The sequence below is a fragment of the Nanorana parkeri genome, unplaced genomic scaffold (genome assembly GCF_000935625.1).
Source record: "Nanorana parkeri isolate BGI_ZX_2015 unplaced genomic scaffold, ASM93562v1 scaffold195, whole genome shotgun sequence".
NCBI classification, from domain to species: Eukaryota; Metazoa; Chordata; class Amphibia; order Anura; family Dicroglossidae; genus Nanorana; species Nanorana parkeri.
Genome location: NW_017306463.1, coordinates 1716072 through 1739557, shown reverse-complemented (window position 1 = coordinate 1739557; position 23486 = coordinate 1716072). Strand labels below are relative to the sequence as shown.

At 45.3% G+C, this 23486-nt stretch overlaps 2 protein-coding genes across 4 annotated transcripts in view; one reads left to right on the top strand and one right to left on the bottom strand.

The window, feature by feature from the left end:
* BBS2 (Bardet-Biedl syndrome 2) overlaps positions 1-3305 on the top strand; it is a 38753-nt gene extending 35448 nt beyond the window's left edge. Inside the window, exon 18 of the mRNA XM_018555396.1 lies at positions 2808-3305. Within this exon, the coding sequence (XP_018410898.1) occupies positions 2808-2914 (107 nt within the window). The 3' untranslated portion in view covers positions 2915-3305. The remainder of the gene's footprint in view (positions 1-2807) is intronic.
* Positions 3306-7547: 4242 nt separating this feature from the next.
* On the bottom strand, positions 7548-23483 carry OGFOD1 (2-oxoglutarate and iron dependent oxygenase domain containing 1). 3 transcript variants are annotated; one of them, XM_018555416.1, is made up of 13 exons: positions 23298-23483; positions 21661-21806; positions 18921-18967; positions 18028-18128; positions 15982-16098; positions 15669-15760; positions 13407-13535; positions 13215-13328; positions 11568-11647; positions 11269-11492; positions 9620-9748; positions 9427-9485; positions 7548-7790 (listed from the first exon to the last, which is right to left on the bottom strand). In XM_018555416.1, exons 1-13 carry the CDS (start codon positions 23449-23451, stop codon positions 7629-7631), a joined length of 1554 nt encoding a protein of 517 aa, XP_018410918.1. In that variant the 5' UTR covers positions 23452-23483; the 3' UTR covers positions 7548-7628. The 3 variants fall into 3 exon arrangements, 2 of the variants coding, with proteins under 2 accessions (XP_018410918.1, XP_018410919.1); XM_018555417.1 differs by having other exon boundaries at positions 9620-9743; positions 11282-11492; XR_001941180.1 differs by lacking the exon at positions 7548-7790 and having other exon boundaries at positions 11265-11492.
* Positions 23484-23486: the final 3 nt, after the last annotated feature.

The following is a 23486-nucleotide window of genomic DNA, read 5'->3' as shown; positions in this document are numbered from 1 at the left end:
AGAAGAACGAGCAAGTGGATTGTTTTTATTCACTTACCCACAAGTTACAACAGATGCTCAAAGGGGTCCCCGTTCACGTCTATGCACCCTTGGGCACGTCGGAGCATGTTGGCCGATACTGCTTGCAGCTCTTCAACAGTGATGCTGCAGATAGTGTGCGTGATGTTTTCCTTCACTTCATCCCGGGTATATGGATTGTTGGCGTACACTTTCTGCTTTGAATTTCCCCACAGATAAAAATCGCATGTGGGCAAGTCCGGGGAATGTGGTAGCCATAACCCCTTACTCACAGTTCGCTCCTCCATAAACAGTTCATAAACCAGTGCCAGTGAGTCGCGTGAGGTATGGCATGTTGCCCCATCTTGTTGGACATCAGTACATTTTTTTTTCTGTTGTTAGTTGGTCATAAAATTGGTCAAAGATGTCCAGGTAAACCGCGGTATTCAGTTGATTCTAAAAAAATTGGGTCCACTATTCATGTTCCTGACGCCAACGCACCAAACGCCAATTTTCTGGTCGTTAAGTGGGGACTTTCAACAGACCAGTACCTCCTATTCTGTGAATTTCCATGACCTGATAAATGAAACCAAGCTACGTCCGTCATGAAGTACAGCAATGGGTCCAAATGTCCGTCAGCAATCATATTCAGCAACCATGTTCAGTAATTTACGCGTTTAGCTTTGTCAGGCTCTTTCAGTTCCTGTACACATGTTATTCGGTACAGTTGGAGGTTCGGAGACTTCAGCACTCACCGACATGTCGTTCGTGATACACCAACTTGCTGAGACAGTCTTTGAGTTGATTTTCGGGGGCTACTTACAATCCGCTGTTGAATGTCACGGATGACTTTGGGCGTCTGGACTGATGGAGGCCTCGATTTCTTCATGTTTGAGATAGAGCCGTTTTGACGCCATTTCCGAACCAGACTCTGAACACAACGTTTAGCTGGTGGTTTTGTTCCTGGGTACTTGTCAGCGAAGGCTTCTTGCGTTTCCTTAATCGATATGCGTCGCAGATAGCCTTCCACAATCACTATTCGCTGTTCCAGGGAGAACACCATCTTTCTGACAGGGGAGGGGGAAAGAAGGACTAAATAGGAAGGCAAAATAAAGCCGGAACACTGCACACGGGGCGACACCACCACGCTAGACAGAGCAAGGAGCTACGGCCTCCTCCAAAGAGCATGGCAGCGGTATTGGAGGCGGGCTACTTTTCCATGGCCCACCGTGTATGTGGATAGATAAACCAATGTAGACATTGATCTAGTCATCTTGTCAGTTGCAGAAATCCATGCAAGTACTGGACTAGTTACATGTGAGGAGGATATGTAACTTCTGTCTGCTTAGGAGGTTTCATAAAGGCAAATAGCCAAGGTTTGCAGAATGTTTACAGTGCTATGTATGGGCTATATCTCCATAGTAGGAGAAGAGGATTTGGTAATGGATACAATTACTTGCGGTGCCTGCAAGTGACTAGCAGTCCTTTAAAAAGAACCTGTGCCAAGACAATGCACACTCAACTATTTACATATTCTGAACAAGTAGTAAAAGCTCTTTAAAACAAGCCTTAAAGGAGAACTATGAGGTGAGTGAAAATCACTCATCCTCATAGTTCGAGCCAACGTGTGACAATGAAACTGTCACACGTCGGCTCAATAGATTGGGAAGTGAGCTCACTTCTCGATCATCACCCTGCAGAGAGCCGTGACTGTCAGTCAATGCTCCCCGCAGGGATTCCCCCCTCCCCGCTCTGATCCTCCAGCGCTGACTGGAGGAACGGACGGGAGAGGGGGCGGGCACAGCTGGCTCTGCCTCTAGAGCCTGTCACTCACGCAGCTGGGTGGATCTCAACAGTAACGTGGGGATCCGTCTCGGCTGCGGCAGTCTCAGTATACATCAAGCTGTAGCTCGCGATATACTGAGCTTTGGGTCACGGGAGGACGTTAGTTTATGTCCTCCCGTGACCCTTAAGAGAACTATGAGGAAAAACACTTACCCCATAGTTCTCTTTTAATTCATCTCTGTATCATAGGCACTGCGAAGAAATTCATTTTAAAAGTTCACAACACAGGCATTGAAATCTTGGCTCCTTTCCTATTACTTTCCACTGAACCAGAATCTTAGCAGAATGCCAGCAGCCCTCTAATATAGACCGCCAGCTGTTGGAAAACAACTGAGAATGACTTTAAATTCTTTGTTGTGATCTTTGAGAAGAAACAACTTCACAATAAAAGCAGCTAGAGAGATAAGGGGTGGCTTGTTGTTTTGCTTTGTATGAATGTGTAAATAGTTTCATGTCCATGGTCTAAGCACAGGTGCACTTTAAAGAGAAACATTCACCTTGCCCATGTAGGTCAAAGTGACAGTGTCTCTACAAAGGGACCCTGAACCTTATACTTACCTTAACAGTGCTCCCCTGCCACTCCTTTCTCCTCTGTAGTCATCTACAATACCCAGCAATTCCAGGTATGGAGGAGCTTGTGACCTACTTATTTCCCTGTGACTTTGCTCAGGTCTATCAGCCAGTCACAGTCCCAAGCACTGTCATATGACTAGAGGAGGACTTTGAAGAAACACTGGCACTTTAAACTCCAGCCATGATTTTTCTTTTTACATTTAGGATAGGGTGGTGAACGTTTAGAGCCTCCTGGGATTTTATTGCCGTCTGTAACCTACAATGACAGCAATGGAAACTAGACCAAGGTTCTAAGTGTTCTCCAGTTTATCTAAAGCAGAAAAATAGTTGAATAATGAAATATTAGGACTATATACCCTTAACATATCTTAACTTTTCACATTTCTTTGCAGTTGGTAAACCGAAAGCCCAGGTGATCACAGCGTGCAGGTGTGCCATCCGCACCAACAACATCAATGCCTTGTTCAGGATCATGCGTGTAGGAGCTACTCCCTCCTAGCTGAGGCCTTCAGGGTTATCCAGAGAAGTCTTGTAAACCAAAGGACTGTGAGCTGTAGTTTTTGTAAGCTCCAATTCGCACATAAGCTTCACAGCAAGATCGCGGCTTCACACGGGTGACACTGGTCCCTGTAAATACATTTGTCAGAGGAGCTGGATAGACTTTATAGTCTGCGCTATGGAAAGTCAAAGGTCCTTAAAAAATGGGAACAAGCCTCCCCAATCTTTGTGATTCCTTAAAATCTTAGTGAGTTTTATATTTATTTACGTCTCTGTCACAAACTGGGATCATGTGGTTTTCAGATCTGGTCCTATCAGTGTTGCAGGGTAGGCAATTTATTTATTGAATGTTTATAGGGTTTTGTAGTCACATTTTTTCATGAAACATTAAAAACAGAATTGGCTTTCTGGTGGATGCATTTCCTACAATGATCACTTGATTGGAAGACCGTTTACAGACTCCCTGTTAGCCGATGTCACACCATACTCTACTTATTGGTTTGAGGAATTGTAGATCTCACCATCACCTTTCCAAACTTGTCTGTCTTTTTCTACCTCTGATGACAGTACAAGATTTTTGATAAATCTAAAGCTGGAGACGGTGCAATTGGCTTGTAATGGGTATGGCCAGCTTTTGATTTACCAGCAACTATATAGCACAACGAGATACATGAACAATGTCTCCACTTTATATCTTGTAATGTTCCTTTCCTAACTTAGGCTTTAATGGTTCATATTAGGGATGTCCAGATACCAGTGCCGATACTTGGCATTTTCCATGAGAACTGCCAGGGTTGCAGCTAGGACCTGGCTCTGGCTCTCCACCTCTGTTTATGGTACAGAGTCAATAGTGTAGTGGTTAGAGTCCTGGCTTGCCATTGTAAAGGTCCCAGGTTCTAATCCAGGCCAGGGAGAGTAACAGATAATTATTATGGATGCTACATCCGGAGGTGTTTCACCAGCTCTGCCTTCGTTGGGGGTTCCCGGACGTGGATCTCCTGGCGTCTCGCCTCAATCAGCGGGTGGCTCGGTTCGTGGCCAGGACCCGTGAACCTTGGGCGGATGCGGTGGACGCCCTGGTGGCGCCGTGGGATTGCTACGTTCTGATTTACACGTTCCCTCCACTGTATCTGTTGCCGCGTCTTCTTCGCAGGGTCGCGGTGGAAAGAGTCCCGGTCATCCTCGCCGGATTGGCCAAGGAGGGCGGGGTCGTCAGGTGTGGTTCGGTTAGGGTCGGACGTCCCCTGGCGCCTGCCGCTCCGTCCAGATCTTCTACCTCAGGGTCCGGTGTTCCATCCGTCTTTACCGTCGTTGGCTTTGACGGCGTGGCTGTTGAGAGCCAGGTGTTGAGGGATCGTGGTCTCTCGGATGCGGTTATCTCTACGATGTTGCGGGCTCGCAAGCCTGTGTCCCGACGGATTTACTATCGAACTTGGAAGGCTTATTTTGCCTGGTGTGAGTCGGTAGGATTTCCGCCACGTTTGTTTTCAGTTGCCGGGATCCTCGCCTTTTTACAGCGGGGTGTGGATCAGGGTTTGGCCTTGAGTACGATCAAGGGCCAGATTTCGGCCTTGGTGGTCCTTTTTCAACGGCCGATTGCTTCCAACGCTTTCGTTCGCACTTTTGTGCAGGGGGTTACACATATTGTCCCCCCTGTTCGCTCCCCGTTGCCGCCGTGGGATCTGAATCTGGTACTCTCAGTGTTGCAGGAATCTCCCTTTGAGCCTCTGCGTGACATTCCAATTCTCAAAAAGTGGCCTTTCTGGTGGCAGTCACCTCGATCCGCAGGGTCTCGGAATTGGCGGCCCTCTCTTGCTCGTCCCCGTTGCTGGTCCTGCATCGGGACAAGGTTGTTCTGCGGCCTCGACCGTCCTTCCTGCCGAAGGTAGTTTCGGCTTTCCATCTCAATGAGGACATTGTCCTGCCTTCCTTGTGTCCGCGGCCTGTCCACAGGAAGGAGAAGGCGCTGCACTGTCTGGACGTGGTCCGCACCATCCGTGCTTATCTGAAAAGGATTTTACGGTGAGTACCAAAATCCTATTTTTCTAATGCGCTGCATTTTATGTAAGGACACACACATACACACAGGTTTCTGTCTAAACTTAGTACCTTGTTAAATCAGATTATAGAGTCATCAGATTAGGTCAGGTCAGATCTTTACAACAAGAATTAGCGTACACCTTGAACGTTCTTTACCAAAGTATTGCAATTCCAGCATTGTAAATGACTAATTTAAGCCACACATTTGTTATTTTATTCCATGTCTGGGAAGCTACTGATGGAAAATGTCTCACCCCCTTCTGTATTGCAACTCCAGGGCAGTCAACTTTCTCAAGGAATGCTAAATAGATATTTAACGGCCTAACAGGAGCAGGAGAGTGGCAGCTCCCTTCAGAGGCTTTCCAGAAAGGCATTTAGCTTGACAAGAGAATCCCTATAATGCTCAGCATTGGGGACCACGTGTTTTTATTTATTATTGGTCATTAGTTGGAGCCTGGGAGGTATTACAAGGAATTGCTCAAGCGACCAGCAAACCATAAAAAGCTATTGTGGTAATTAGAAGTGCCCTTTAGGGCTCATTCAGACCTGCTACCGGTAGGTACAGGTGCTGCATGTAATTGCATACAGTCACCTGTACCTCCCTATGAGAGCACACGGCTGCACACCACCCTCAACCTGCACATCCATGCCCCAAGGTGCCCACACTTTGATGCAGTTTGTGTCCAAGTGCGGGCACCCAGACCTGCATGGAAGTGCAGGTTGTGAATGGCATGCAGCCGTATGCTCCCATAGGGAGGTACAGGTCGCTGTATGTAATTACATGCAGCACCTGTCCCTCCTGGGAGCAAGACTTAGAAAGTAATGAAGTCACTCGATCAGCACAAGTACCATTCAGAGAGTCCAGTAACAGCTGCCCACTCACATTGGTTTTGGGTGGATTGCCCCTGTATCCATGGATAGGGTAGTGTGTGAATTGCACACTGTATGTTTCTTTATATATGTAGCACTGTTTTCTACAATAAAGGACTATCACGCTTGTGGCTGCAACTATGGGCATGTAGAGTAGGTAATAAATGACAGGCATCTGACTACAATTCTTCCCCAGACATTATGTGCAGTGTTACAAAAAGATAATCTTATTTTAATGAAATGGAAGTCTGCTCTTCTACACTAATCGTGCTGACAACATCAGAACTGCTTCAGGTTTCCTCTCTGTCTGGTATCGGAGAAGCTTTTATAGGACAATTATGAGAACTTTATAGTGGGAGGGAAACAAACTCAGGAGTGTTGGGACATGTCTCCAGATGCTGACCTGATGTTCGGTAAACTTTGGGAATTCCAATTCCTCGCCCTGCCTTGTGATTAATAACACAATATACGCAAACTATGCCCTGAAGATCAGAACTTCTAAAGCTGAACATAGACATCAGAAAATGGCTGTCTCCTGCAATCCCCTACACAGCAGCACTCAGACAAGGATACTGTCATCACATTGCGCCAAGTATGAACATCACAGGTAGAGATACACTGATACTTTTTTTCCCCCCGGTATTGGCCGATACTGAAAGTCCCATTAAGGAAGCCGTGTGGCGTGAAATGACTCGCCACCTGGCTTCCTGATTAGCCAGGAAGCTAGGCGGCGTGTAAAGACTCGCTACCTGGCTTCCAAGGGAGCATGGAGCAGGCGGGCAGGCAATGAGTCCCTGCCTGGCTTCCCGATTGGTCGAGACGCTGGCCTATCAGGAAGTCAGGCGGTGAGTCATTACACGGTGCCTGGATTCCTGATTGGCCAGAAAGCTGGCCCATGCTCCCTCGAGACCAGGTGACAAGGGAGCATAAAGCTGGCTTTCTGGCCAATCAAAACTGGGTGCCATGTAATGACCCGACCAATCAGGAAGCTAGGCAGTGAGTCATTACACCAAGCGACGAGGGAGCATGGAGCCAGCTTCCCAGCCAATCAGGAAGCCGGGCAGCGTAAAATTACTCGCCTAGCTTTCTCATACCGGAATTTTGGGTATCGGGCTAGGCATCGGAGCATTTGGGCGAGTAAGAGTACTCAGCCAAACACTCGGTATCAGCACCGATACTTGTATCGGTGCATCCCTAATCACAGGTTTGGCTTCATTGGTTTGTTGCTGCTTGTTTAGTATTCAGTCACAGGCTAGGGGTGGGTTCTGGACCTGGCTGTACTGTCTGACTGCAGTGTCATCTGCAGGGAGGTCTTAGACCTGACTGCATTGAAGTAAATAACGTTGTGACATTTACCCCATCTGTCCTGAAGTAACACAAATATGCTTATTCAGTCTGGCAGCAAGGTATGTCAAGTGACCAATACTAACAAATCGTAATCAATCTTTCAATCAGATAGGTTGTTGTGGGTAACTGTATTGACTCCAATCTACTGCTTGTTTAAAATTGGAAGCTAGACGTTAAAGATCACAATCTTATCAGACAACATTTTATCCAATACGATAGAATTTAATAACTGTATATTTAATATAAATATACATAAACTCATCCAGTCATTAACATTAAGTAAAGTTGGGAATATCCTCCACATCTTGCACACTTGTTGATTTGGAGCACGTTGAGCTATTATGCCACTTTTCACCACACTTCAAAGCTGCTGAAACAAGTTGAATTCATGTGAGAGTTATTAACATCCCTTTCCGGAGTAACAATGCGCACTTTGAAGTCTGTCAAACAATGAGCTGTCATTCATAGTACACAAAAGCAAAGTCCCAGAATCCCTTGTGATTTGGAAGGCCAGCATTTCTCTGCACACTCTTGTGGTTTATGTGTTTGACGAACCTCATTGTTTCTTTATCTCGATAAACCAAGGCCAGGCAATTGTTCTCTGGATACACTGTAAGAAGCTGGCACAGAAACGGGCTCGTTAGTATGATTAGTTATAAGCCATCACATCGGCAGGCCATGTTTATCCCTTCCTCGTAACAGAACAAAATCAATGTAATCATCGCTGTAAACACAGCAGACGTTATAAAAGATGAGAGGAAAGAAGGGATTGGCAGTACAGGAAATATAATAGTGTGAAAGAAAAAAATATATATAAATTCCAGAAATCAGTCTAAATAATATTTTTTCCTTCACTGGCTCGAGTAAGCACCAAAACACAGAGGCCCCAAGAAGAGTTGCACAATAAGTTTTAAGCTGCCACAATCGGAACACGGGCAGCAGACTTGCACACAAATATAAGCTATGGCATCCGTGGCCACATAGCAAGTGAACATAAACTTATATCTGTATGAAAATAAAGAAAAACCTTACAGAACACAAGGAAGCACCAGATTTACTATGTGCCACTCACTAGCCTGGAGTGTGGAGAAAGTTTAAAATAATCTAATATCTAAGGCCTCATTCACACGGGGTTAACTCGGTGCGTACACATCTGTATCGGGCTGTTCCCGGGAGGAACAGGTGCTGTGTGTAGCAGCCTGTTCTTCCCTATGGGAGGACGCGGCCATACGCACAACCGAACTGCAGGTCCAGGTGTCCGTACTCAGACAGGATGGATCCTGCCTGCATCCGAGCAAGGACACCTGGACCCGCACGGATGTGCAGTTCAGGTGTGCGTCTGACAGCGCAAGGGCCCATAGGGAAGAACGGCTGCTCCACGCAATTACACGCAGCACCTGTCCCTCCCAGGAATGGCCCAAAACAGACGTGTAAGCACCAAGTTAGCCCCGTGTGAATGAGGCCTAAAAATGACCAATTCCATATGTTTTAATCCCTAAACATATGTCCGGTACTTGCAACCAGCAGAAATAGGGAATATATTTTCACATTGTTTTAAAAATTCCATTTAACAAGCCCAGGGTAAGCACCGACATGTCAGCTTCAGGGCTTGTTCACACCAAGTGCGGAGCAGAGCCGTTGCAGAACACATCAAAAATGCATCCAATGCATTCCAATGGTATTTTGGGCTCTAGTTCACACCACAGTGTTCAGTTCCAGAGCATGTGGGAAAACTGGAGCAGGCATTATGGTTTCTGCTCTGGAATGCACTAAAACGCATGCAAACTCTCCTGGAATGCACTGGACTTCACCTGAAAGCCCATTTTAGGCTTTAACAAAAAAAAACGGACCGGAATGCGTCAAAGCGCACTGCACATGCAGAAACTCATCCAGATCTGGTCCGGATTTGGTGTGAACAAGCCCTCAACCTTACACACAAGAGTTTCTATTCTTGCTTCCAGTCAATGAACAGAACAGCTCAGGGGAGAAGGGAGGAAATTCTAGGTACCTGGCTGTTATATTAATTCAGTAGCCTCAGTTCTAGTTGTAGATTCCCGAGACACTGAACTGGAACAAGTATGCATATCGGGAGCTCTGACTTTCCATAGCCTTCACTATCTACACGTTTGTTCAAGGTCAGTGATAAGCTGTAATGTCAGGCAACTAGCATTTTCAGGAAATCAAATCAGCAATGACATCTTTGGTATTTTGTCATTATAGGTTTCCTTCAATACGGTTTTTCATAGTCATGTTTACCTCTTCATCCTCCTCCTTAGCAATGTAAGAGGTGAATCCTCCATACTCCGACTCCCAATCTAAAGCAAAAATAAAAATGACGTCAGTCGTAGTCACATAGGAATTAATATGAATGCCGGGGCCTACTGTATTATTAGATCGAGGAGTAGCAGATATTTAGACAGATCCATTAAAGGAAACGGATATTACCAACCTTCACATCCACAGAACCACAAAAGATCCAGAGCAAACGCCTGTCTCTCGGGATCATCATCATAAATCATGGTGTAGTGGCCGTGTTCCCAGTGCCTCAGCTCTCCAGAGCATACAGGAATTCTCTCGCCTATAGGGAGGACAGAAGACTGTGTCAATCTCTATCCTAGTAATAGACAGACAAACATGGAAACCATCATGCATCTTTAGTGTACACTCCATCTGTCGTATTCTTGTAAAGTCATTTTTATGTGACTGGTCTTTTGGCATGTGTGATGTGTCAGATGTTCAGGGATGTCCTCTCATATGGCTCTGTCTGCAATCAGACTACAGTGAGATAATGAACTACAGGATAAGCTGCTTGTACTTGCGATGTGTCCAAGATTGTGTGTAGCCCGGCTTTGCTTGGAGACACAGCCACTTTCAATAAAAGTTTAACAGATATATGTTTCGTTGGAAAAAGATCTAAAAACCCTCAAATAACAACTTGGAAATATAATCAGAAACCATGGCTGCCCACAATGCGGAGATCTATTAAAAAAAAAAAAAAAACTATAAGAGAAAGTCTATGGCAAAACTATAAAGTCCAACTGTAACCATGGGTTAGCATAGCAGAGGGAAGCACAATGGATACATGCACTTGTTTCAAAGTGTACTTATTTATTGTGTTCTTAAATTTATATTAGGATTCCTCTCCAACAAAATCTATTTTTCATGTGTGTGAGTTTCTACTGAAAAGATGGGTTGGCCAAAGGGGTACCACATCCCAATAGGTTACATCACAGAACACAAATAAAGACAGACTCTTGAGGTACAAAGTCACAGCACTGCATGTTTTATCAGTATGCAATTTATCAACCTATGAAAAACAAGTAAAACATTTTCATGGAGAAGAGGGGACAGGGATGTGACATCTCTCCTCCTCCAATCACAAAATGTCTTGTATTCTTTAAAAACAAATGCAAGAAATGTTCTGCATTGACTATAATGAAGAGGGGGTACGGTACAGCTTGGGTCGTATCTCTCCCTCTCTCCAGTGTCTAAAAGCTGGGCATTGTGTGCAGGGGATGGCGTGCTGCAAGTAAGATTGTTATACTTTGCAGAAGCCCTGTGCACGCAACACACAGTTTTTAAAGATCACACCCAGTGCGGTATGTAAATTAACATTTTACTCAGAGTGTGGCTTTAAGTCTCATATTTGAGTGAAGGTCTGCTTTCATCCCCTAACACAGGGGTGGGCAAACTACGGCCCTCCAGCTGTTGTGAAACTACAAATCCCACGAGGCATTGCAAGATTCTCTCAGCCACAGGCATGACTCCCAGAGACAGATGAATCATGGGATTTCTAGTTTTACCAGCTAGAGGGCCGGAGTTTGCCCACCCCTGCCTAACACCAACTCTGAATTTCAGTTGAAAGTTACATTACCATGACAACAGATACTACCTTTAATAGTAATAAATGCTAGTAAATGTTAAGCATCAAAAAAAAAAAAAAAACTTGGATATTTCTGGGCCTAAATACAGAGTGCCAAATTACTGGTGCTGAAAGATCATGTCAATATGCAGTTCATATAATCTCCGTAGCAGATTAAAAAAAACACTAATAAAGATTTCCTTGAACAAGCAATACACAAAGCATGTTTTACTCACTTCCTGCCTGAGCTGTATGATCGCTGTCATCCCCTTGTGCAGAGGTCCTGCCATTTGGTTCAGAGGATCCCTCTCCTTCATCAGACTCATCATTGCTGGCTGCCAGGAAATGCAGCTTCAGACCTGTGAGGTTGGACAGTAGCAGAAAGAAGGCCTCCGATTTCAGAAGCTCCATGCAGGACCTCAGAACATCTGGAAGGTCACCTTTTGTCCTCTCGTAGCGCCTAGACCACAATCAAAGCGGTAAGAAAAAAAGCACGATGGGCACAGAAGAAGCAAGCCGAAAGTCTGGTACTTACCTTCTGTTGGGGGGACCCAGCAGCTCCCATTCGACACTCCGTGTCTGTAGTGCTGCAGAAACCTCACTGAACTTCTCTTCCTAGAAAATGAACACAAGAATATAGATCAAATGATATGGAATACGTAGCTGTATACTACAGTCTGTGTTTTAGAGACCATGACTAAAACTCACACATTACCTAAAGTTGCACTAAACTCAGGAGTTTAATCTTAGAAATCCAGTGAAGTACCCGAACTATTAGCAATAATGTATCTTATTTGTGTATCACTCGGCTGTAGATCCTCTGAATCGGTGCCGACACTGTCCTTCCTTCTGGAGGGTGTCTAATTTTGTTCCCCATGGTCCCTGTGTGTGATTGAAAGTAACCACCGCTGCGTGTGTTATAAAGTAACCAATCTCAATATAAATGAATAAACTAAATGTGAGATTGTAATTCATCAGGGGAGAGAGCTTGGAGCCGTGGCTACTTTACAACACACACAGGGACCAAGGGGAACAAAAGTAGCCACCCTCCAGAAGGAAGGACGGTGTCGTCACAAATTCGGAGATGATTTGAGGATCTTCAAATGTTTCTTAAAAGTAATGCACAAATAAGATAGATACATTGATGCAGTCTTTTTGACTCACTCTTTTCTATAAAAAAAAAAAAATGTGTGTAATATATATATAGGTAAAATGGAAGTGTTCCCCTCTGTGATGCACAAATAAGCTACATTTGTGTTAATAGTTAAAGGTACCGGAATACAAGTTTTAGATTTAACTCCGTAGTCTAGTGTCACTTTAATCACACAGACCCGCAGCTGTGACTGAGTTTCTGGGAAAATGGTTTTAAGTCAATTGTATTTGATAGTTTATACCTTTTAAAACTATTTTACATCTGTTTTTTCCTATTAATATAAAATCTGTGTTATAAAAATAAACATATAGTACGGGGTGCACCAATGACAACGGTGTCACAAAGGATTATGGGTTTTCTAACAGCACAGCAGTAGATGTTTACTTTCAGAGTTTCTCTGTGAATCTTCTTAACAGGCAAGCTGGGAGGGAGGGAGGAAGAGCCTGGCGTAGAGTCACTGGTCTGACTAAACAACTGGTGTTTTCAATGGAGAGTTTGAACTATTGAGCCCTATAAGCAGTTTTTTTAGGCTAGCCTGGAAAATGTGAAAAGGAACCTTGAGCTCCACTGCTGGCTGAAAATGAGAATACAAAATATTCATATGCAATACGTTGTAATTATTGAAGTAAATGTTGCTTTCTATCATTTTCACTTTCCAAAAAGTGTACTTTGTAGCAGATCCTTGGGAAATCTAAATGTGTTGAGTCAAACAACTATCTAAGCTTACTACAGGGATTATAGGAGGTAGGGTCATCTTCCGCCGATCACCACAATCACCTGTTTTCAGTCACAAAATTAATTTCTGCGCCTGCTTAGGACCCTGGAAGAACTTGATTTTTTTCTTGTGTAATACAGCTCTGATCTTTAAGCTGCTCTCAGAACAAGTGACTGGTGGAGAGTGCGAGTGGGATGACTCAACTTCTCAGCAGTAGGAGCCATGAGAAAAGGTCTCCTGCCTAGTGCATACCACCACCTCCTTCTACCCTCAGGTGACATTCTCACTCTCTTTTCTAGAGGTGTAGCACAAACCTTAAGAAAGTCCTTCAGGAGAATCTCAGATGTGTCTTCAAACTCCTCTTGAATCTGAGCTTGATACTCAACTGACAGGTACACTGGATTTATCCACTCATACAAGATTTCATGCTGTGGAGACAGGCATAGGTCAGCAGGTAGATTACCAGCTTTCATTCATTGCATTAGGCAGAGATGAAAGGATCTTACGTCATAGGGGATGTGGGGGCTGCGGGCAGGCACAGGATCCAGTGAGCGTGGTGGTCTCTCCAGGGATGAACCATGAAACCAACCGCTTACTGACAGACGGCATTTTCCCTCAGACAGCACCTCTGAAACCTTTTAAGGGCAAAGCATAAAACTACAGTGATGCATATGAATGAAAATAAGACAAAACCACTTAAGCGTATAAACAGCTAACATACATTATGGATAAAGTAGGAAAATTATTAAAACTAGGGATGCACCGATACCTTTTTTTCGGTACCGAGTACCAGTAGCGATATTTATATTTCGGTACTTGCCGATACAGAGTACCGATACTTCCGGTAGCATGGAGCCGGCTTCCCAGGTCAATCAAGAAGCCAAGCGGTGTGTCATTACCCACCGCCCGGCTTCTTGATTGCCCGGGAACCCAACTCCATTCTGTTTGGCCGGCTCAATGCTGATTGGTCAGCTTCCCAGCCAATCAGATCTGACAATATGGTGACACGACCCCCACCACGGCTTCCCAGCCAATCAGATCTGACAATATGGTGACACGACCTCCAGCCTGCAGGCACCTCATTCCCCTCACATAGATCCTTAGCAGCAGTCTGTCTCTCGGCCAGCTGCACAGACACCGCTCTCCAAGCTCTCCGGGATCTGCCCACGTCTCCTGTGTGTACAGCACCCACGTGATCAGCCCTCAGACGGATACTGCACATGCGCATACTGCCCAGCGCTCTCATTCAGAAATCCTGTGCATGCGCAGTACCAGGCTGAGGGCCCATCACGCGGGCGCTGTGCACACAATAGACGTGGGCAGATCCCGGAGAGCGGTGTCTGCCCAGCTGGCCAAGGGACTGGTGCGGTAATGACTGCTGCTATGGATCTATGTGAGGGGAATGATTTGTCTGCAGGGTGGTGGTCATGTCGCCATATTATCAGATTTGTTTGGCCGGCTCAAAACCGATTGGCTGGGAAGCCGGCTTCCTGGCCAATCAGCATGGAGCTAGCTTCCCGGCTCCATGTTCCCTCGCGGCACTGCCGGTCAGAGGAAATCTCCCTCTGACCGGAAGTTCCGGTATCGGGAAAGGTATTGGAGCATTTGGGCGAGTACTCGCCCAAATACTCGGTATCTGCACCGATACCGATACTAGTATCGGTGCATCCCTAATTAAAACCCCTGTCTTTTTTTGAAGAAGCAGGAAGTAATAGAAAATCTAAGAGAAAAATACCCTCTTAGAAGTTTCCGCTAGAACCTAATGTGCGCTGTAATGACAGCAGGTTTCCTCTACCTCTGTTCCCAGTGCTCAGCCACATGCAAGGTGGAATCTGTGCACAGACAGCACTACTAATTGGCTGTCCGGGTTTATCTGATCAGTAGTACGGTTTGCACACAGACTCCAAACATGCACTGCAGCTGACCGCATGCACCAGAGATGAAGGGAGCCCAGAACAGCTCCAGCTGAAGTGTTATTTTAGAAACATTAGGATGTAAGGAGAGAAGATTGAAGGGTTGGAGTGCGTGTGTATACAGAGTTTAGGTTCACTTTAACATCTCACATGTCTCCAAACATTCTACAAAAATGTTTGACAAAGAGTGGAGATATAAAACATGGTATACCATCAGATTTTAGCTGTATTGCTACAAGTCAGGTTAAAAAAAAAGAAACGTCAACACCTATCTGATAAAAATATAAAAATAAAATAAAATAGCCCAGTTGAGACCCCTCTATACCAACTTCTCTAGCCCCATGTTCCACAATGCAAGGCCTCAGTGACCTATTGAGATGACAAGTCATTGCTCTCTGAGATGAGGAGGTGACTTCAGAAAATTGCCATAAGTAGAGGGTTCCATCATTGCTTTGAATAGTTGGCATGTAACAGAGGTATTTCCTGGCACCATATGGGGTTTGCTATGCTACACAGCATTTCATTGTTTGCCGCTGCAGTCCTATAATGCATCTCGTAAAGTACAATTAACCTAAAAAAACTATATAAACAAACATAACATATGGCAGTCTTTGTAGCAGACAGCATACAGTACATCATTGATTGGAACAATTGTCAAACCACCACGGTACCTACAGGCATGGAATCAGGATTTCAGTATACAGAGGTAAAACACCTAAAAATCCACCAGTGACAACAGAACAGCAGTAACAAAGGAATACCAGAGATGAATATGGCGCGTTATAAAGATATCGGTAAGAAATGTAAAATTAAAGCTTTTGGAAGGAGTAACATGCTACTGGTCTTCACACATACCTGGTGGAAGGAGACTGGAGAGACCTCGAAGAAAACTAGTGTGTTCCATGATGGAATCAAAGACTTGACAATATGACCAGGTTGTGCCTTCTCTGTGAAGGGAGGAAGAGTTTTATGAATGGAGGCCATATATCAGGTTCTTACAAAGGATAACTGAAGTTATTATTATGCATTGTCTGCATGAATCTCAACAAACAGAACCTATATTTTGCATTCTATCAGCCCAAAGTTTTACATATATATTGTCTGCAAATGTAAGTAGTTTGATTATAAAGCAGCACAGAATAAAGAGTGCAGTTGAGATCTGACTTGCCATCAGTGCTGTAGAGGTCCAGTGATCCCCCATCTTCCTCTGTCCACTCTGGAACCAAATAAAGGATAAAAGCAAATCTTCTCCCTTCCAGTTCATCATCATGACAGAGCAAAATATCTGTGCGGTGACATCAGAGAAAAGATACATCTATGGTGAATTGAATGGAAAACTAATACAGGACATATATTACTTTTCTGGCATTTTAGACATCTGTACACAGGCCATTATGTCAGTGATGTTATTAACCACTGGCACATTGTACTGAGAGGACGTACCTGTACGTCCTCCCATGAACACTTGTATGCGCGCGGCTGCAGCCACTGCTTCCGCTGTCACTAGACAGTCGATTGGCTCTGTGCCGTGTGATCGCTGTGATTTGTTATCACAGAGATCACATGGCAATGTTTGCATTGCCAAGTCCTCCCTTTCCTCTTACATCAAAAACAAGGGAGAGTAAAGGAAGCAATGAATGGATGTGTTATCCATTAATTCCTTCCTAAAGTAAAAACGAGCTGCAGTAAAAAAAAGTAAAATAAATTTTTTAACCCCTTCACCCTCTCCTATATGTTAGCTCCACTTGATCTCTTCTCTGATATATATTACCCCTTCATCTCCCTTATCTGTACATTAACCCCTTCATCTCCATCCTCCCTCTATGACCTGTACATTTATTGCATCTTGTGCACTATTACCAAGCTCTTTGTTTAAACCTCCTCAATATGGACACATTTCTTCATTTTCAAAAAATTGCGGGAAAAAAAAAAATCCCCTTGGAGTGTCTGCTTTTTTTAAATGGGTCATTGTGGAGAGTTTCATACTAGCCTAACTAGAGGTGCACCGATGCCGTTTTTTCGGTATCGAGTACAAGTACCGATATTTATATGTCTGTACTCGCCAATACTTCGGGTTGCATGGAGCTGGCTTACCGGGCAATCAGGAAGCCGGGCAGCGTGTCATTACCCGCTATCCCTCTTCCTGATTGGCCGGGAAGCTGGCTCCATGCTGATTGACCAGAAAGCCGGCTTTCTGGCCAATCAGGAAGCCGGGGGCGGGTCATTATCCACGGCCCGGCTTCCCGATTGGTCGGGAAGCCGACTCCATGCTGTTGGCTGGCTTTATGCTGATTGGCCGGGAAGCCGGCTTTCCGCATCGAGCCGGCCAAACAGCAGTCAAAAGGGTGCTAGTTCCACACTAGCACCCTTAGGTAGTGCATGGCCCCTCATTTAGCAGCAAAATCATTAGTGGGCTAAACAGACATACAAACTGGCATTTAGGAAAGAGTAGTAAAGCATGACCACAGTGACTGGGGTAAAACTAAGCATGTCACATTTGATAACCTGCAGAAACTAATTACAAAAGTTATACATTAAAAAACCCAGTAACATTGTATATTAATAGCATTTGTATACTAAGACTAGCATGCTCATATAGATGTTAATGTTTAAAGTTTTGTGTTCACTGTGGATAGACTAGGGGAGGGATAGAATCTTTGTCAGTTCTGTACTGATGTCCGTGTTCCTGTTGGAAGGATTCCCCTCAACTTTTGTTCCATTGACCACATAGGGAGTGAAATGGGGGTGCAGACAGCAGAGGTTCTGACTTCTCTTCACTCTTTTGTCCCAAAACAAACAAAAATGTCTGGGAAGTAAAAAGACTATCAGGCCTCATCAGCCATCTCTATTCTACATTGTGATCAAGATCCCAATTGTAATTGCACCCCCTGCTGATAAAGCGTGACATGCTAAGCTGGGAGTGTTCAGTCTTTGAACATGCGAGTTTGTGTGTGCTCCAAAATCCAATATGATAAGCTGCAGTCAACAATCCATCATGGACAACTCACTCCAATATATTATAGCAGTTCAGAGGCTGACAATGTCCCATTCTAACCTGCTCTGTCTTTATCAGATAAAACAAGTATGGGGCACATTTGTTAATAAGCAAAAGAACATTTTTCTACAGGTGTATACAAAGAAACACACTTCCATTCAACAATCGCATTCAACATGATCAGTAAATGACTGGTAACCTCATGTTTGTGTCTCATACCTGTGTAATTGTACTGGGCACATGATATATCTACAGTGGACTCCAGATCCACTTTTGTCACCTCTGAGAGCCATTGTCGGAAGTGCTCAAACAGAACTTTCCTAGAACATGGAGAAGACAGAATAGATTTTTTTTGGAGGACATTAAAAAAAAACAATCATGTTTGAGACCATGGAAAAAAAAACCAGTTAAATCAAGTCTGTATACCACTAGGGCTGCAGCTAACGATTATTTTCATAATCGATTAGTTAGCCGATTATTAACTTCGATTAATCGGATAAAAATTAGAAGAAAAAAAAAAGATTAATAATATCATTTATTTAAAATAAAAAATACACAAATGCAGCGTTACAGATAAAGTTTACTTCAGTGTAAAATAGCCAATAGCAGGCTGGATATGATTCCCAACCTGTAGATACAGAGGAGGCATGGGGAGCAGCCCGCTGGTGCCAGCTGCAGCAGTCTGTGTCCCTGCTGCCTCTGCCGATAAAGGCGGGAGAGCATCGGGGATTGAAAGGGACACAAACCGCTGCAGCTAGCACCAGCAAGAAGGAGAACGGAGGAGCAGAGCGTCGGCAACTAATTGTAAATCACCTAATCGATGATGAGAATCGTTGCCAACGCTTCTCATTATCGATTATAATCAATTTAATCGATTAGTTGTTGTAGCCCTATAACACCAACTTTTTTGTTGTTGTTTGATACATAATAATAAGTCTACCAACTTCAGCGCAAAATTATAGCTAATTTGCCTACAAACGTCACGTGGTCATAATAATCTGGCCACTCAGTGTATATCATAGAAGTCCTTTGTTCCTAAGTGCAGACACAGTTGAGATACAACATATGAAGAGTAGACATATGAAGGGAAGAAATGTACCAGATTGCCTTACCTCAGGGCACTAATGTGTGGCTCCTTTCTGCTCTTTAAATCTTCTGACTGTAAACAAATAAATATCAGCAGGGACTACTAATAATACGGCATAAAGTAAAACAGGAGAACCCTAATGCAAGGTAAATTGTGTCCACAGGGTGGCATAGTATTCCTACTGTCAGACACATGAAAACTACTTTGCATAAAAGTGCATTTCCACTTTTGCAGTCAAAGTTGGTAAAACCCCTCTATACGTTTGTTTTGTGTTCACATAGCATTCTGAAAAAGAACTTTAAAACAATATTTTGTACCTTTTTGATGTTTTGTTGCAGCAGGCAACATGGCATAATCAAATTTTTTTTCTGAGTACCCTTACAGTGATCTGTCCTTATAAAAAATACTTAGGCTCCATTCACATCGGTGTTTTCCGTGCTGAAGACCACGCGGCACACAAAAATATTTTACCTGCATGGATTCTGCTCGTTTGCAGCTATTACTATAGCCACGAACGTGCGGAATCCATAAAAAAAAAATCCAGCTTGGACTATTTTGCGGGCATATTAAGGAAAAATTATTGAAATTTTTGGGAAAAAACGTTTTTTTCCCCATTATGTTAGGAAACAATGATAATTACCCATATTTTTGGTAAAATATAAAAGACGGGTTCACGTCGGGTAAATAGACACCAAACATGTCATGCTTTAAAATTGCGCGCACCCGCGAAATTGCAAAACACCACCATACCCAAAATTGACCATAGGTAACGCTTTAAAAGCTCATCAGTTTAGTGTTATCAGTGATTGATGGCCCTAGACTTATTGCTCTCATTCTGACGTTCGTGACCATATGTAACATGTGCGGCGTAATGGGCGAAATCATCGTTTTCGCACGTATGCGCCCCCGACGCCTGTTTGCATGCGTGTATGTATGGGGGGACTTTAAAAAAAAAAAAAAAATTTACCTTTACATTTTGGGGGAACTTAAATTTTTTTTTGTCCAGTACAAGAGCACAAGGGACAGAGCAGTTTCTAGCAGCTGGCCATCAACTGGCTTGGAGAAGGGTAAAGGAAAGAGCAGGGAAGCAGGGGAGTGCGTTGCCTTGTTATGCCTGTGTGTTTACACATTTAGCCCAGTGGGTACCCAGTGTGTGTACACACTCAGCCCATTCATAGCAACTCTAAGATCCTGTTAATGGGTCAAGTGTGTACATCATCCTCTAAGATCCTGTTAATGGGGAGGATGTACATCATCAGTGGCCACCCAATGGCCTAAGAGGGATCACACAGAACACAGAAGTGTCGGTGGCAGAGATGGGGACAGCGGGGACTGAAGATCGATCCAACAGCATTGGAGAAGAGCACACCTGTAAGGTAAGTGTGCCATTATTAGGCTGACCATACACCTTACAACCATTGCACGACTTTCGTTGTGCGATGATTGTAAGCGCCTTAAAATTTCGTACGATCTGCCCATCTTGGATAGGCTTGGATCGTATTTGCGATCATCGCGAGGCCTCCTCACTGAGGTGAGGGCTTCCGATGATTGCAGTGCTGAGCGGGCAGTGTGCACATGCGCACACTGGCCTGTGCAGCATTCGTCCCCCGACCACTCCACCAACCCGCTGAAAATCGTACGATAATCGGCAGGTTTTCAATCGTGATCGGAAGACGAAAGCCGTGCGACCTTACAGTAGAAGCGGTCGCACGCTGCCCATACACCTGCCGATTATCGTACGATCACGGGATCACGCGCGATTATCGTACGATAATCGGCAGGAGTATGGGCACCTTTAGGGCGAAAAAAACCCCACTCAGTTCACAGCACTTTACTTCCAATTTCAAGCTGAACTCCAGGAATTATCTATTTTACAGACTTACATTTGGTTAGTTTGGCTACATATAATTTTCCATGTGTCACATCCAGAGGGCCACTGGGGATGCTGAAATCACTGTAATAGTGTGTGCTACATACAGTCGGTGCTGTCCTGAGTGCTGCGGGAGAGACTTGCGGTATGTACACTAAACAAAAGGAGCTGATCACTACCGTACCTCCGCCATTTAGCAAACGTCAATGAATACAAAATGGCGAGGCAGAGATGAGGGGCCGATTATGTCATGATCACCGCGTCATCCAATCAGAAAACGCCTTGTATTCACTGACATTTGCTAAATGGAGGCGGTACAGGGGCGGGAGTCTCCTTGTGTTCATTGTACAGATGGCAAGTTGCTCCAGCAGCACTCAGAACAGGACAGTGGTGACTGTATGTAGCACAAACTACTACATTGAATTTCAGCATCCCCAGAGGCCCTCAGGATGTGACACATGGATATTTACATGTAAACAGGTACGCCCAATGTAAGCTTAAAAAATAAATAATTCCTGGAGTTCAGCTTTAATCATCAACAGAATAAACAAGTTCTCTTTATATATGACTGGTGTTTAGTTTTAGTGCTTCCAAAAATGGCAGACTAACACCAGGTCGCCACTTGTTCTATGCCAGGGGTAGGCAACCTTGACACTCCAGCTGTTGTGGAAGTCCCATGAGGCATTGCAAGACCGACAGGCATGACTCCCAGAGGCAGAGGAATGATGGAATTCATAGTTCCATCACCACTCTGGTGCCAATATTTCCTGCCCCGTTCTATGCAATCGTGGAGTCATGGTCTATTGTTCTATGTATGGCGTTTAAGTGAGACCCCCTATAAACAAATCGGTCTGCATTTCCCCCTTTCCTGTTCCCACCCAGACTGTTGACCTACCTGCTGAAATTTGTACAAGTCATTGGATTTGTCCTGGAAATTCAAAGCCAGTAGTTCATCTTTCAACCCATCCAGGAACTCTGAGTTTTCAATGAAAGAACGGATCACACAGTGCTGGAAGGGGACAGAATCCACAATCACAGGGCCTACAGAAGAACATGTAAAGGGGATAGAAAACATGCTGTTAGTTTATACATCAGAAAGCCCTGACACGGGTACAACATGTTCATAGAATGTACCATATGACATCACAAGGCATAACTCATATAACAAAGTGGAAGTCCAGCTAAAAGCTATTCTTCTAGTTTTACATCCAATGGGGTAAGGCTAGAACCAGTCAGGGTTTCATTGCTCTCCTTGTCCCCATTGGAGAGATTTACCCTCACTCTCTGTCTTACAGACACAACAGGAAGCGGGCGGATTTATCCCCACCATTGGCAGTTGTCCTCATTGGGAGATATTCCCCTCTACTGCTTTTCTGATGACAACTTTACCAACATTCTGCAATGAATGTCCATGTGCACACGTGTAACAGTAGACATGTTTGGATCTGGTACCCAGAACTAAGAACCCAGAGGCTTTGGTATCATATAGATTTCAGTTTGTTCCTAAGGTGGGTGGGTGGTAATACCCATGTGTAAGCTTCAACACAGAGCCATAGTCAGAACTCCATATCCCCGCTATCCCCTTTTCCACACTGAACTCTTCTTAGAGGGGCTCTGCAGACACAACTGCTTTCACACCGCACTCCCCTCAGAGGCTCTTCTCCCGCACCGCACTCCCCTCAGGAGGCTTTTCTTCCCCCGCCGCACTCCCCTCAGGAGGCTTTTCTTCCCCCGCCGCACTCCCCTCAGGAGGCTTTTCTTCCCCCGCCGCACTCCCCTCAGGAGGCTTTTCTTCCCCCGCCGCACTCCCCTCAGGAGGCTTTTCTTCCCCCGCCGCACTCCCCTCAGGAGGCTTTTCTTCCCCCGCCGCACTCCCCTCAGGAGGCTTTTCTTCCCCCGCCGCACTCCCCTCAGGAGGCTTTTCTTCCCCCGCCGCACTCCCCTCAGGAGGCTTTTCTTCCCCCGCCGCACTCCCCTCAGGAGGCTTTTCTTCCCCCGCCGCACTCCCCTCAGGAGGCTTTTCTTCCCCCGCCGCACTCCCCTCAGGAGGCTTTTCTTCCCCCGCCGCACTCCCCTCAGGAGGCTTTTCTTCCCCCGCCGCACTCCCCTCAGGAGGCTTTTCTTCCCCCGCCGCACTCCCCTCAGGAGGCTTTTCTTCCCCCGCCGCACTCCCCTCAGGAGGCTTTTCTTCCCCCGCCGCACTCCCCTCAGGAGGCTTTTCTTCCCCCGCCGCACTCCCCTCAGGAGGCTTTTCTTCCCCCGCCGCACTCCCCTCAGGAGGCTTTTCTTCCCCCGCCGCACTCCCCTCAGGAGGCTTTTCTTCCCCCGCCGCACTCCCCTCAGGAGGCTTTTCTTCCCCCGCCGCACTCCCCTCAGGAGGCTTTTCTTCCCCCGCCGCACTCCCCTCAGAGGGCTCTTCTTCCCCCACCGCACCCGCCTCAGAGGCTCTTCTCTCCCACCGCCCTCGCCTCAGAGGCCCTTCTCTCCCCCCCTCTCCGGTACTCTTCTCCCCCCACGTGTTCCCTTACTCACCACACTGCGCAGTCTCCCCGCTCTCCCAGGCTCTCCTCACCTTCTCTCTTCCAGTCTTTTCCCCCAGTGACACTGATAGCTCAGCCTTCACCGGCTGTTTTGCCTTCTTCCCACCACTACCCCTCACTCCTGCCTGTCTCCTCTTTCCACTCATTACTTCACTCTTAAACCGCTAGAACTACAACTCCC

Bases quoted from the DNA above. Each gene is read 5' to 3' on its own strand.
- OGFOD1 (XM_018555416.1), bottom strand. From the start codon at position 23,451: ATGAGTGGAAAGAGGAGACAGGCAGGAGTGAGGGGTAGTGGTGGGAAG. The intron at 18,968-21,660 runs GTAGGTCAACAG...ATTTGTTTACAG, and splicing joins ACTTGTACAAATTTCAGCAG to TCAGAAGATTTAAAGAGCAG. The intron at 18,129-18,920 runs GTAAGGCAATCT...TCCATGTTCTAG, and splicing joins CCACACATTAGTGCCCTGAG to GAAAGTTCTGTTTGAGCACT.